The 14,837-nt window shown below is 49.2% G+C and overlaps 1 protein-coding gene across 1 annotated transcript in view; it reads right to left on the bottom strand.

Annotated features, from left to right (window-relative positions):
- CATSPERD (cation channel sperm associated auxiliary subunit delta) overlaps positions 1 to 14,837 on the bottom strand; it is a 57,548-nt gene that overhangs the window by 13,406 nt on the left and 29,305 nt on the right. Inside the window, exons 12-17 of the mRNA XM_031659065.1 lie at positions 13,347 to 13,460; positions 9,710 to 9,799; positions 8,523 to 8,575; positions 5,340 to 5,415; positions 2,391 to 2,443; positions 368 to 442 (exon numbers count right to left, since the gene is read on the bottom strand). Coding sequence (XP_031514925.1) covers positions 368 to 442; positions 2,391 to 2,443; positions 5,340 to 5,415; positions 8,523 to 8,575; positions 9,710 to 9,799; positions 13,347 to 13,460 — 461 coding nt within the window. The remainder of the gene's footprint in view (positions 1 to 367; positions 443 to 2,390; positions 2,444 to 5,339; positions 5,416 to 8,522; positions 8,576 to 9,709; positions 9,800 to 13,346; positions 13,461 to 14,837) is intronic.

Here is a 14,837-nt window from a genome sequence, read left to right on the forward strand (position 1 = left end):
TAAATCACCCAGCCTGGGGTAGTCTTTCAAAGCAGCAGAAACTGACTAAGGCCCAGACTCATGTATCGGCGTGGCAGCACACACTCACTGAGCGGGACAGCATGTGGAACCAGCCAGCTGAGGCAAGAGGATCGGTTGAGCCCAGGAGGTCGAGGCTGCAGTGAGCTATCATCGCCCCACTGCACTCCAGCCTGGGCCACAGGGCCAGACCCTATCTCTTAAAATAAATGAATGAATGAATGAATGAATGAATGAATGAATGAATGAATGAATAAATAAATAAAATTCCTAATTTGCTCTTGGCTTTTGCAGGCCTGATTGTTGCCTTGGGTTTTCAGGTGTTGCGGCGGGGGGGACACTGGCTTACTTGTCGATGATGAAGCTATAATTGTCTTGCAGGGCCAAGGCATCCAGGACGCCCTTGGAACAGGCAGAAACTGTGCTGCAAGCAAAAGACGACATTGAGCAATTGTGCGACCTCACAAGGAACCAGATCATTATGGATGGGACAGAAAGGGAGAGGCTGGGCGTGGTGGCTCAGGCCCAGCACTTTGGGAGGCTGAGGCAGGCGGATCACCTGAGGTCAGGAGTTTTGAGACCAGCCTGGCCAATATGGAGAAACCCTGTCTCTATTAAAAAAATACAAAAAGTTAGCCAGGCGTGGCATCACGTGCCTCTCATCGCAGCTTCTTGGAAGGCTGAGGCAGGAGAATCGCTTGAACCTGGGCGGTGGAGGTTGCAGTGAGCTGAGATCGCGCCACTGAACTTCCAGCCTGGGTGACAGAGCAAGACTCTGTCTCAAAAATAAATTGATAAAAATAAAAACAAAATAATAAAATAAATTAAAAAGGGAGGGCACACCTTTCTGTCCAATGCATGAGCAGTTGCCAAATGAGCAGATATGGAAAACAAACAAACAAACAAAAAACGAGAGACCCCAACGCTGGGAGGGGCATGGCAGGAAATGGCTCTGCACTTTGCCATTAGAAGTGTAGCTGGTCTGGTTTTTTGAGACGGAGTCGCTGTGTGTCTCCCAGGCTGGAGTGCGATGGCGTGATCTCGGCTCACTGCAAGCCTCCGCCCGCCTCCGGGTTCACGCCATTCTCCGCCTCAGCCCCTCCCAAGTGGCTGGGAACTACAGAAACCCAGCACTTGGCGCCCGGCTAGTTTTGTATTTTTAGTAGAGGCGAGGGGTTTCACCATGTTAGCAGGATAGTGGTCTGGCTTTTTAAAAAATTTATTTTAGGCGGTGATTGGCTCAAGCCTGTAATCCCAGCACTTTGGGAGGCCCGAGGCAGTGATCACAAGTCAGGAGAGATCGAGACCAGCCCGGCTGTCTGGTGAGAGCAGTCCTATAAAAATACAAAAACTAGCCAGTGGCAGCCTGTAGTCCCAGCTACTCAGGAAGAGCAGAGGCAGGAAAAATATGGCGTGAACCGAGGAGGCAAGCTTACAGTGAGAGCTGAATCGACCCACTACACTCAACAAGCGTTAAACTCTGTCTCAAAATTTATTTTAAAATTGTGTTAGGCCAGGCGCGGTGGCTCATGCCTGTAATCCCAGCACTTTGGGAGGCTGAGGCGGGCAAATCTCTTGAGGTCAGGACTTTGAGACCAGGCTGGTCAACATGGTGAAACCCCGTTTCTACTAAAAATACAAAAATTAGCCAGGTGTGATAACGGCTGCCTGTAATCCCAGCTACTAGGGAGGCTGAGCAGGAGAATCGCTTGAACCTGGGAGGCAGAGGTTGCAGTGAGCTGAGATCGTGCCACTGTACTCCAGCCTGGGCGACAGGGCGAGACTCGGTCTCAAAAAAAAAAAACAAAAAAAGTGGATATCACCAACAGGTGAAAGAGGGGAGTCCAATGTGCTGGAAACAAAGTTAACCTATTAGGGTGAATCATTTAACTTTTTATTATGGAAATAGTAAATACATACAAAACTAAACACAATAATCGAAAGTCATCCACCTCAGCAATTGTTACCATGTGGCTAATGGTGCCCCAACAACTCCCCTCCTCCCCTCTCCCCACTCCACTCCAATAGCAACATACTTACTTCTTTTGTTTGTTTGTTTGTTTGTTTTTCGAGACAAGAGTCTTACTGTGTTACCCAGGCTGGAGTGCAGAGTGCAGTGGCTCAATCTCAGCTCACTGCAGCCTCCACCTCCCAGGTTCAAGTGATCCTCCAGCCTCAGCCTCCCAAGTAGGTGAGATTGCAGGCCTGCCACCACGCATAATTTTTTTTTTTTTTTTTCAGTAGAGATGGGGTTTCGCCATGTTGGCCAGGCTGGTCTTGAACTCCTGACCTCAAGTGATCTGCCCACCTTGGCCTCCCAAAGTGCTGGGATCACAGCCGTGAGACACGGCACCCGGCCTCAGCATACTTACTTCTGGATGACGATCTTTTTATCCAGATCACAGCCAACTGAAATCAGTGTCGACTGCAGAGGAGACAGAAATGTGGACCCAGGTCAGTGAGGGTCACCCAGACGCAGTGAATCCTATACAGGGACACACTCCCGTGGGAACGGTTTGGAAACCATGTGGCCTGGATTCCAATAGCATGTCCTTGGATGCCTGGGATGCACTGTAACTACAGCTGGCCCCGCGGAGCTTAAGCTCTGAGAGCCTGGGGTAGGGCTAACTAAACTCCCGGTGTCACCTGACGAGATGTTAGTGGCTTCACAGAGAACAGAATTAACTTTTTCTTTTTCTTCTTTTATTTTTATTTTTTTTGAGACAGAGTCTCACTCTGTCGCCCAGGCTGGAGTACAGTGGTGCGATCTCAGCTCACTGCAAGCTCCGCCTCCTGGGTTCGTGCCATTCTCTTGCCTCAGCCTCCCAAGCATCTGGCACTACAGGTGCCCACCACCACACCCGGCTATTTTTTAAATTTTTTTTTAGTAGAGACGGGGTTTCACCGTGTTAGCCAGAATGGTCTCGATCTCCTGACCTCGTGATCTCCCCGTCTCGGCCTCCCAATGTGCTGGTTTTACAGGTATGAGCCACTGAGCCTGGCCAACTTTTTCTTTTAATTAATTGTTTTTTTTCTGAGACGGAGTTTTTGCTCTGTCACCCAGGCTGGAGTGCAGTGGCCCAATCTCAGCTCACTGCAACGTCCTCCCCCTGGGTTCAAGCGATTCTCCTGCCTCAGCTTCCCAAGTAGCTGGGATTACAGGTGCCTGCCACCATGCCCGGCTAATTGTTGTATTTTTAGTAGAGACGGGGTTTCATCATGTTGGCCAGGCTGGTCTCCAACTCTTGACCTCAGGTGATCCACCTGCCTGGGCCTCCCAGAGTGCTAGGAATACAGATGTGAGCCACTGTGCCAGGCCCAGAACTAATTTATGAGCCCAGCACAATCCTTGGTACACAGAGAGCATGGGGAAAAAAAAATGCATGCATGCATGTATGAATGAATGAATGAATGAATCAATCAATCAATCAATCAATGGCCTGGAATGAATAAACAAAAAGGAGAAAGAAGATAGAAAGAGCGATTGGGGGTTACTTTACAGCCTTAGGGACATGCTTCTCAAACTGCAGTGCTGCATGGCACCCTCAGAGTTATACAATGGAGTCTAAAAGCCACAGGACCAAAGGACTTCTGGTATTTGAAAGCTGTTTTGTATTAAGACAAACACGGGCCAGGCGCAGTGGCTCACGCCTGTAATCCCAGCACTTTGAGAGGCTGAGGCAGTAGGATTGCTTGAGGCCAGGAGTTAGAGACCAGTCTGGGCAACATAGTGACACCTTGTCTCTATGAAAAATAAAACTTAGCCGGGCATGGTGGTGCACGCCTGTAATCCCAGCTACTTGGGAGGCTGAGGCAGGAACATCGCTTGAGCCCAGAAGGTTGAGGCTGCAGTAAGCCTTGATTGTGCTACTGTGCTTCAGCCTGGGAGACAGAGTGAGACCCTGTATCTAAAAATAAAAAACAGCCAGGCGCTGTAGCTCACACCTGTAATCCCAGCACTTTGGGAGGCCAAGGTGGGCAAATTGCCTGAGGTCAGGGGTTCAAGACCAGCCTGGCCAATGTGGTGAAACCCCAGCTCTATTAAAAATACAAAAAATTAGCCAGGCGTGGTGGGGCTTTCCTGTAATCCCAGCTACTTGGGAGGCTGAAGCAGAATTGCTTGAACCCAGGAGGTGGAGGTTACAGTGAGCCGAGATCATGCCACTGCACTCCAGCCTGGGCAACAAGAGTGAAACTCTGTCTCAGAAATAAATAAATAAACAAAGCAAACCAAAAAGCAAGACAAACATGGATTTACCTTAGAACAGAATGCAAGATTCATTAAAAAAAAAAAAAAAACTGGTCAGGTGTAGGAGTTCAGGCCTGTAATCCCAGCACTTTGGGAGGCTGAGGCAGGAGGATCACAAGACCAAGAGTTCAAGACCAGGTTGGGCACAGTGGCTCATGCCTGTCATCCCAGCAATTTGAGAGGCCAAGGTGGGCAGATCGCTTAAGATTAGGAGTTCGAGACCAGCCTGGCTAACATGGTGAAACCCAGTTTCTTCTAAAAATACAAAAATTAGCTGTGCGTGGTGGCTCGGAGGCCAAGACGGGCACATCACCTGAGGTCAAGAGTTCAAGACCAGCCTGGCTACTATGGTGAAACCCCATTTCTACTAAAAATACAACAAAAACCTCCCCGCTACTCGGCAGGGTGAAGTTAGGAGAATTGCTTGAATCTGGGAGATGGAGGTTATAGTAAGCCGAGATTGTGCCACTGTACTCTAATCTGGGCGACAGAGCAAGACTCCATGTCAAAAAAAAAAAAAAGGGAGTTCAAGACCAGCCTGGCCAACATGGGTGAAACTCCATCTCTACTAAAAATAAACAAATTCACCAGGCGCAGTGGCTCACGCCTGTAATCCCAGCACTTTGGGAGACTGAGGCGGGCAGATCACCTGAGATCAAAAGTTCGAGACCAGCCTGGCCAACAGGGTGACTGCCTGCATTCAACTGCCTCAATCACCCCCTTCCCCAGCCCCTGACACCCCCAATCCTACTTTCTGTCTCTATGAATCTGATGACTCTAGGGACCTCCTAACAGTGGAATCACACAGGATTTGTCCTTTCGTGCCTGGCTTCTCTCACCGTGTGGGATCTCCTCGAGGTTCATCTGTGTGGAAGCATGCAGCCATACATTTTTTTATGCCATGAATGTTTATTATTATTTTTAATTTTTTTTATTTTTTGAGTCTCACTCTGTTGCACCCAGGTTGGAGTGCAGTGGCACTATCTCTGCTCACTGCAACCTCAGGGCCAGCTTCCATGCGTCTTTAACACATACGACACCGAATATGGGACAGCAAAGATTTGGGACCTACCAGTGGCTTGATATCCACACATGAAATTTCCTTGTTTGCTATGTCCACAGTTAAGGTAGACATGGTGGCTCTCCTGCTGCAAGGCAATAGAACCTGTGTTATTAAAGAACAGCACCCTTGTAAACAACATGGCTGCATTTCGTTCATCCTTTCATCCATTCAATCACCCATGCATCCATCGATCGATTTTATCGATGCCGGACGACGTTCGATTACTGATTTGATCATCGATCGGACGATCGATTATCGATCGATCGATCGATCGACGATCGATCGATCGATGATCGATCGATTTTATCGATCGACGTGATTGATTTACTGATTTGTCGACGATTAATTCGATGTCGACGCCGATATTTTTATTTATCGATGATCGATTTATTGATTCGATTGATCGACGATGATCGATCGATCGGACTGATCGATTTTTTATCGACGACGATTGACATTTTTGTCGACGATTTATCGATTTACTGGATGGATCGATCGATTCGACGATTTACCGATCGACGATCGATCGATTTACGTGACGTGATGATATCGTTTATGCATCCATCCATCTACTCCATCCATCCATTCCACTTCCATTCATTTCCATTCCATTTATGCATCCATCCATCCAATGCATCTATATCCATTCCCATCCATCTCTTTCCATCCATATCATTCCACCCCACCCATCTATCCATCCATCCATCCACCCATCCATCTCTCTATCCAACCACTCATCTATCTACCCATTTATTTATCTATCCATTCCATCCACCCACCCATCCATTCATCCATTCACTCATCCATCTATCCATCCATCCATCCATCCATCCATCCATCCATCCATCCATTCACATCCATCCATCCATCCATCCATCCACCCATCCAGCCAACCATTCATCCATCTCTCTATCCATCTATCCACTCATCTATCTACCCATTTATCCATCTGATATGGTTTGGTTCTATGTCCCCACCCAAATCTCATCTTAAATTGTAATCCTCACATGTCAGGGGAGGGACCTGATGGGAGGTGATTGGATCATGGAGATAGTTTCCCCCTTGGTGTTCTTGTGATAGTCAGTGAATTCTCACAATATCTGATAGTCTAAAAGTGTATGGGACTTGCCTCGGTGGCTCATGCCTGTAATCTCAGAACTTTGGGAGGCTGGAGGTGGGTGGATCACCTAAGGTAAGGAGTTCGAGACCAGCCTGGCCAACATGGCGAAACCCTGTCTCTACTACTAATACAAAAATTAGCCAGGCATGGTGGCATGTGTCTGTAACCCCAGCTACTTGGGAGGCCAAGGCAAAAGAATGGCTTGAACTCAGGAAGTGAAGGTTGCAGTGACCGCTGATCACACTGCTGCACTCTCTAGCTCATGACAGAGTGAAACCAGCCCCCAAAAAAAAAAAAAAAAAAAAAAAAGGTATGGGCCGGTGCGGTGGTTCAATGCCTCTGTATCCCAGCACTTTGGGAGGCCGAGGCGGGCAGATTACGAGGAAGTCAGTAGGAGATCGAGACCATCCTCACTAACATGGTGAAACCCCTGCCTCACTAAAAATACAAAACAAAATTAGCCGGGCGCAGGGTGCCTGTAGTCCCAGCTACTCGGGAGGCTGAGGCAGAATGGCGTAAACCCGGAGGCGGAGCTTGCAGTGAGCTGAGATTGTGCCACTGCACTCCAGCCTGGGCAGGACAGAACAAGACTTGGTCTCAACAAAAAAAAAAAAGAAAAAAGAAAAAAAATGTATGGCAGGCCAGGACCAGTGGCCCTCGCCTTCTGTAATCCTGTACTTTTGGAGGGGCCGTAGACGTAAGCCATCACTTTGAGGTCAAGAGTCTGACTGGCCGGGCGCTGTGGCTCAAGTTCAGTTCTGAATTCGCTTTCACTTTGGGAGGGCTGAGACAGGCGGATCACTTGGTGTCAGAGATCCAGACCATCTCTTGAAGCACATGGTGAGTCCCGCCTCCCTACTAAAACATGAACTAGTTACGCAGGGTGGGCGCCAGTCCTTAGCAGCTGGGAGGCTGAGGCAGGAGAATGGCTGAAACTGAGAAAGTGGAGCTGTAGTGAGCTGGAGATTACACCACTGCTCTCCTGCCTGGGCAACAGAGCCAGACTCCATCTCAAAAAAAAAAAAAAAAAAAAAAAAGAGTTCAAGACCAGTCTGGCTACTATTGTGAAACTCTATTTCTATTAAAATACAAAAAAAAAAGCCAGGCGTGGTGGCACACACCCGTAGTCCCAGCTACAATCCTCGCTCACTGCAAAGCTCTGCCTCCTGGGTCTGCAGTTCCTAAGCAAAGTTTCCTGATTAGCTGTATCACAGCACATCACCTTGCCCAGAGGCTTAATTTCGTATTTTTAGCAAAGACAGTTTTCACCCATGTTGGCTAGCTGGCCCCGAACTCCCCATCCTGGATCTGCCCACTGTGGGTCTCCGGCGTGCTGGGATTACCTGCGTGAGCCACCGCTCGGCCCCCTGCTTCTATTCTTGGATGGATGGCAGCAATTGCTTACCGTACTCCTGTGTTTCAGTGTTTTGAGGACCATGAACTGTAAAGTGTTTTGCTGTTGTTTTGTTGCTGTTGTTGAGATGGAGTTCCCACCTCTGTGCTGCCCAGCTGGGATGCAGTGGTACCATCTCTGCCTCACTGCAACCTCTCCTCGGCCTCTTGGTTCGCTTATTCCCTTGTTCTGCTCCTGAGCAGCTAGGATTACAGTGCCCACCACTGGCCTTTTGAGACAGAGTCACCTCCTGCCTAGGCTTATGGCACCTGCATGATCTCGCCTCACTGCAACTCCCGCCTCCTGGGTTCAAGCAGTTCTCCCCGCCTCAGTCTCCCCGAAAGGCTTGAAATTCCAGGTGCCTGCCACGCTACACCTAGCTTATTTTTTTTGTATTTTCTAGTAGAGATGGGGTTTCAACATGTTGGGCCAGGGCTGGTTTCCAACTCCTGACCTCAGGGATCCACCCCACCCTTTGGCCTCCCCGGGGGGCAAGCATGGGATTCCTGTGGCGTGGCTCACCACGCCTGCCTGCGTGAAGCAAGGCTTTAACGCCATTGTTTTGGCTGTCTGTGCTGGGGGTCTGATCTCAGCCCTGCTTCTGTTCGCTCCTGCTAAGGGAACCCCTGTAGGCAGCCCGGTCCCCACCTCTGCCGGGAGACAAATCCCACCTGGAAGCAAAGCTGAAGCCCGTGTCCTGCCCCAGTGCTGCTGCTGTTTTAAGTAACTATCCTGTGGGGTCAAGAGAGAAACCCGCACCGTGGAACACCACGGGCATCCCCCAACTCAGGACATTGGGAGAGATGGGGTGTTGGAGGGGACGTGAGGAGACAAACCTGGAAGCCTCTTAGTCCCACTCTGTTCTTTTTTTTTTTTTTTTTTGAGATGGAGTCTCTCTCTGTTGCCCAGGCTGGAGTGCAGTAGCACCATCTTGGCTCACTGCAAGCTCCGCCTCCCAGGTTCAAGGGATTCTCCTGCCTCATCCTCCCAAGTAGCTGGGACTACAGGTGAGCATTGCCATGCCTGGCTAATTTTTGCCTTTTTTTTTTCCTGTTTCTTGAGATGGAGTCTCGCTCTGTCGCCCAGGCTGGAGTGCAGTGGCGTGACCTCGGCTCACTGCAAGCTCCGCCTCCCAGGTTCACGCCATTCTCCTGCCTCAGCCTCCTGCATAGCTGGGACTACAGGCGCCCACCACCACGCCCGGCTATTTTTTTTTTTTTTTTTTTTTTTAGTAGACACAGGGTTTCACCACGTTGGCCAGGCTGGTCTCAAACTCCTGACCTCCAGTGATCCACCCACTTTGGCCTCCCAAAGTGCTGGGATTCCAGGCGTGAGCCACTGCGCCCAGCCAAGCCGTGCTCTGTTCTAATCCCAGCGCCTGTGAAAGCCTTCTGGAAGTTCACAGAAACAACGGCCCCAATATGATGGCGCCCATTCCCGTGCTCCCTGAGTTCTGGGGACCCGTAGTGAGGAGCGATCGTTTTCCTCACTCACCTAGATGTGACGTGAAGAACCTGATCAAAGGAGTTTGCCGTCACCGACTTGCACCTGGTCAGGCCCCTGCCCTGTGGAAACTGCCCCGACTCAAGCCTCATGCCTCAGTTTACCCAGCTAACTCAGATCTCCGGCCACCCTCCTCGGGCTGGGTTAGGCTCCTCCCTGTCATGCCATCCGGGTCTCTCCCGTGTGACACTTTAATGAGGCCAAGCGCGTGGGTGACAGCCGCCTGATCATCTTCCCATCCCGGGGCACAGCCAGGGGCTACGTACCCTGGAAACTCCTCAGCTTTTTATGCTGATAAGGGAAGGAGGAAGAGGGGGGCCCCTCGAGGGACAGGCGACAGGGTTTGGTGGGGATGCGGCTCACCAGTTTGTACTTGGTGTTCCCGTCTGACGTGTAACCGCTCTCGTAGAAGGTGGCCTGGAACCCCAGGGAGTGGGGGTTGCTCACCATCACCTGAGAGTGGGAGCAGAGAAGCTCAGGCTGTACGGAGCCAGCAAGCAGGATGGGGCGACAAACCCCCGCAGTGTCCCCAACACACCTTCAGATGAAAAACCAGGACCAGGCACAGTGGCTAATGCCTGTAATCCCAGCACTTTGGGAGACCAAGGTGGGAAGACCGCTTGAGCCCAGGAGTTCAAGACCCCCCGGGAAAACGAGATGGGGCCCCTTCCCAAAAAAAAAAAAAAAAAAAAGTTGGCCAGGCGCGGTGGCTCACGCCTGTACTTCCAGCACTTTGGGAGGCCGAGGCAGGTGGATCACCTGAGGTCGGGAGTTTGAGACCAGCCTGACCAACACGGAGAAACCCCATCTCTACTAAAAGTACAAAATTAGCCAAGCATAGTGGCACATGCCTGTAATCCCAGCTACTAGGGAGCCCGAGGCAAGAGAATCCCTTGAACCCGGGAGGTGGAAGTTGCGGTGAGCTAAGATCACGCCATTGTACTCCAGCCTGGGTAACAGGAGCAAAACTGTCTCAAAAAAAAAAAAAAAAAAGAAGAAGAAGAAGAAGTTGAAGATGCATTTATTTATTTATCTATTTATTATTTTATTTATTTGTTTATTTATTTTTGAGATGGAGTCTCACTCTGTCACCCAGGCTGGAGTGCAGTCATGCAAACTCGGCTCACTGAAACCTCTGCCTCGCAGGTTCCAGTGATTCTTCTACCTCAGCCTCCCAAGTAGTTGGGATTACAGGCATGCGCCAACACACCCAGCTAATTTTTGTATTTTTAGTAGAGACGGGGTTTCACCATGTTGGCCAGGCTGGTCTCGAACTCCTGACCTCAGATGATATACCTGTGTCAGCCTCCTAAAGTGCTGGGATTACAGGCATGAGCCACCGCACCCGGCCTATTTATTTATTTTTATTTTTTTTGGAGGCAGAGTCTCACTCTGTCACCCAGGCTGCAGTGCAGTGGTCCAATCTCGGCTCACAGCAACCTCTGCCTCCTGGGTTCGAGCGATTCTCATGGATTAGCCTCCCGAATAGCTGGGATTACAAGCATGCTACCACACCCAGCTAAATTTTGTATTTTTAGTAGAGATGAGGTTTTACCATGTTGCACAGGCTGGTCTCAAACTCCCGAGCTTAGGCAATCCTCCCACCTTGGCCTCCCAAAGTGCTGGGATTACAGGTGTGAGCCACCATGCCCGGCCTGAAAATGCATTTAATAGACCTAACCTACCAAGCATTGGAAGTTAACCCAGACTACTTTAAGTTGAGAACAAACCAAGCAATACTAAAAGGAGAACAAAACCTGCTCGCCCTTCCACCCCCTGGATCACGACGTTGACATTTCAGGGGTCCGGCCTTCCTGAATGTTTGTAGAAATAGATAACACATTTGGATGAATTTACCCACCTTTAACTGTACAATTCAATGGCATTCGGTAGAGTCACAATATTGTGCAACCATCACCACCATCTGTTTCCAAAACTTTCTCGTCACCCCAAATAGAAACTCTGTCCTCATGAAGCAATAATTTACCTCCTTTTAATTTTTTAAAATTTATATTTATTTATTTTTATTTATTTTTTTGAGACGGAGTCTCACTCTGTCGCCTAGGCTGGAGTGGAGAAGCGTGGTCTCAGCTCACTGCAACCTTCACCTCCCAGATTCAAGTGATTCTCCTGCCTTAGCCTCCTGAGTAGCTGGGACTACAGGTGCCTGCTGTCACACCCGGCTGTTGGCCAGGCTGGTCTTGAACTCCTGGCCTCAGGCAATCTGCCCGCCTTGGCCTTCCAAAGTGCTGGGATTACAGGTGTGAGCCACCACACCTGGACAAATTTTTTATTTTTTAAGAGATGAGGTCTTGCTCTCTTACCCAGGCTGGAGTGCAATGGCATGATTATAGCTCACTGCAGCCTCAGCCTCCTGGGCTCAAGTGATCCTCCTGCCTCAGCCTCCCAAGTAGCTGAGACTACAGGTGCATGCCACTACACCTGGCTAATTTTTATTTATTTATTTTTATTTATTTATGTATTTATGTATGTATTTATTTATGTATTTATTTATTTATTTATTTATTTTGAGACAGAGTTTCACTCTTGTTGCTCAGGCTGGAGTGCAATGGCGTGATCTCAGCTCACCATAACCTCTGCCTCCGGGGTTCAAGTGATTCTCCTGCCTCAGCCTCCTGAGTAGCTGGGATTACAGGCATGCGCCACCACACCCAGCTCATAATTTTAATTTTTTTTGTAGAGACAGGGTCTCACTATGTTGCCCAGGCTAGTCTTGAGCTCCTGGGTTCAAGCGATCCTCCCACCTCAGCCTCCTGCAGTACTGAAATTACGGGCGTGAGCTGCTGCGCCTGGTCCTCATGTAACTTACTGAATACTAACAGTGAAAAACAGAAAGGTTGTATCAGTACTGGAAGCACAGTTCCTACTGAATGTAATCAGTTTTGTGCCATTGTAAAGTCAAAATATTGTAGGACCATCTGTACTTGCAACTAATGTCTAGGCTTAGACACTTGGATTTTGGATCTAGAAACATCCAAGCACTTCCTGCTGGGTGGGGGAAGGCCATGGGGTCAGGGCTCTTAGCTGCTAGCAAGAGAAGCCTGAGCAACAGGCTGAGTTAAGAAAATGAGGCCGGCGTGATGGCTCATGCCTGTAATCCTAGCACTTTGGGAGTCCGAGGTGGGTGGATCATGAGGTCAGGAGTTCGAGACAAGTCTGACCAACATGGCAAAACCCCCTCTTACTAAAAATACAAAACTCAGTCAGTCATGGTGGCATGCACCTGTAATCCCAGCTACTTGGGAGGCTGAGGCAGGAGAATCGCTTGAACCCGGGAGGCAGAGGTTGCAGTGAGCCGAGATCGTGCCACTGCACTCCAGCTTGGGCAACAGAGCAAAACTCTATCTCAAAAAAAAAAGAAAGAAAGAAAGAAAAAGAAAAGTCAAGAATAGAAAATGAATTTATGAGCAGCTGAGAAGGATGGAGGAGGCACAGAGACGGCACAAGAGAGGCCAGGTGGCCAGCCGCACAGCCACAACCTCATCATGCCCAGACATGCGGAGGCTGGTCAAGGGGGAAGACACATAGAAATGGCTGGACATGGTGGCTCATGCCTGTAATCCCAGCACTTTGGGAGTCTGAGGTGAGCAGATCACCTGAGACCAGGAGTTCAAGACCAGCCTGGCCAACATGGGGAAACCCCATCTCCACTAAAAATACAAAATTCACCAGGTGTGGTGGCACATGCCGGTAATCCCAGCTACTCGTGAGGCTGAGGCAGGAGTATTGCTTGGGCCTGAGAGGCAGAGGTTGCAGTGAGCTGAGATCACGCTACTGCACTCCAGCTTAATGGACAAAGTGAGGTCCTGTCTCAAAAAAAAAAAAAAAAAGACACATAGAGACAATTTCTATGCAGAATCGTGAGTGCCTGAGTAGCGTCTCTCCTTGTGGGGGATGCCAAGGGATTTCCAGAATCTGGGAGTGGGCACTGGGCATGTGGCTGAGAATCCCGATAGCAGAAACATCGAGATGTACTTACCAGAGGAATCAGGGATGTGCCTGGCTGGGGTATCAACAAAGCAGTCAGTTCCAGCTGGCTGTGCATGTCAATGGTATACATCCTGTATGTAAATTCTCCTTTCAGAAACTCTATCTAGTTAGGAAGGCAAAGAAGAAAGACAATCATGCTCCTGTTCCCAGAAAGAAAGGGCAAGGAGGTGGGAAGGAGGAAAGGACCCTCCTGGTGCTGCCGCCTGAATCTCCACTTGTGCCTCTGGCTTCCCCACTAGACTCTTTATTTCCAGAAAGGGCTCAAGTTGGGCACAATGCCAGCCCCTCCCTTCTCTCCAGAAGTATCCCCCAACCCTGACATTCGCAGTAATTGCTTTTTTTTTTTTTTTTTTCTTTTCTTTTTTGCTTTTTTTTTTTTTTTTTTTTTTTTCTTTTTTTTTGTTTTTGTTTTTTTTCTTTTTTTTTTTTTTTTTTTTTTTTTTTGAGATAGGATCTCGCTCTGTCGCCCAGGCTGCAGTGCAGTGGTTTGATCATGGCTCACTGCAGCCTTGACCTCCCAGGATCAAGCAATCCTCTTCCCTCAGCCTCCCGAGTAGCCAGGACGACAGGTGTGTGCCACCATGCCTGGCTAATTTAATTTTTTTTTTTTTTTTTGGTAGAGGCAAGGTCTTACTATGTTGCCAGGCTGGTCCCAAACTCCTGGGCACAAGCAATCCTCTCGTCTCGGCCTCCCAAAGTGCTTGGGGTTATAAGCGTGAGCCACCGTGCCCGGTTTCTTTCTGTTTCTTTAGAGTAGAGCCGCCCCAGTATGCATCTCCAGACCATAACAGTCTTGTCCATTTCCCAACACTGGTATGTCTTTTAATCCTCTCTCAATCTACAGGTTCGTTGGCTGGGTTTAGTGGCTCACAGCTGTAATCCTGAGGTGCAGAGGATCACTTAAGTTCAGGGGTTTGAGACCAACCTGGACAACACAGGGAGACTCCTGTCTCTGCAAAAACTATATATATATATATATTTTTTTTTTTTTGACATGGAGTCTCACTCTATCACCCAGGCTGGAGTGCAGTGGTGCAGTTTCGGCTCACTGCAACCTCTGCCTCCCAGGTTCAAGTGATTCTCCTGCCTCAGCCTCCTGAGTAGCTGGGATTATAAGCATGTGCCACCACGCCTGTCTAATTTTTGTATTTTTAGTAGAGACGGGGTTTCACCATGTTGGCCAGGCTGGTCTCGAACCCCTGACCTCACGTGACCCGCCCGTCTCGGCCTCCCAAAGTGTTAGGATTACAGGCTTGAGCCACCATGCCCGGACCCCTTTTCCTTTCCACGGATTTTGGAAGCAAGCCCCCAAGCTGTTGGGCCTGTAGCATTTCTCAAAGTCTGGATTTCCCTGGTGCAGGGGAACCCTTTCCTCTGTCTTTTGTATTTCTGGCAAATTGGCAGCTGGAGTGATGCTCACCCCATCAGATTGGAGTTTGATCGCGTTGGCAAGGTTCAGTGGGTGATGTGATCTATCTCT

The sequence above is a fragment of the Papio anubis genome, chromosome 20 (assembly GCF_008728515.1).
Source record: "Papio anubis isolate 15944 chromosome 20, Panubis1.0, whole genome shotgun sequence".
In the NCBI taxonomy this organism is placed as follows: Eukaryota; Metazoa; Chordata; class Mammalia; order Primates; family Cercopithecidae; genus Papio; species Papio anubis.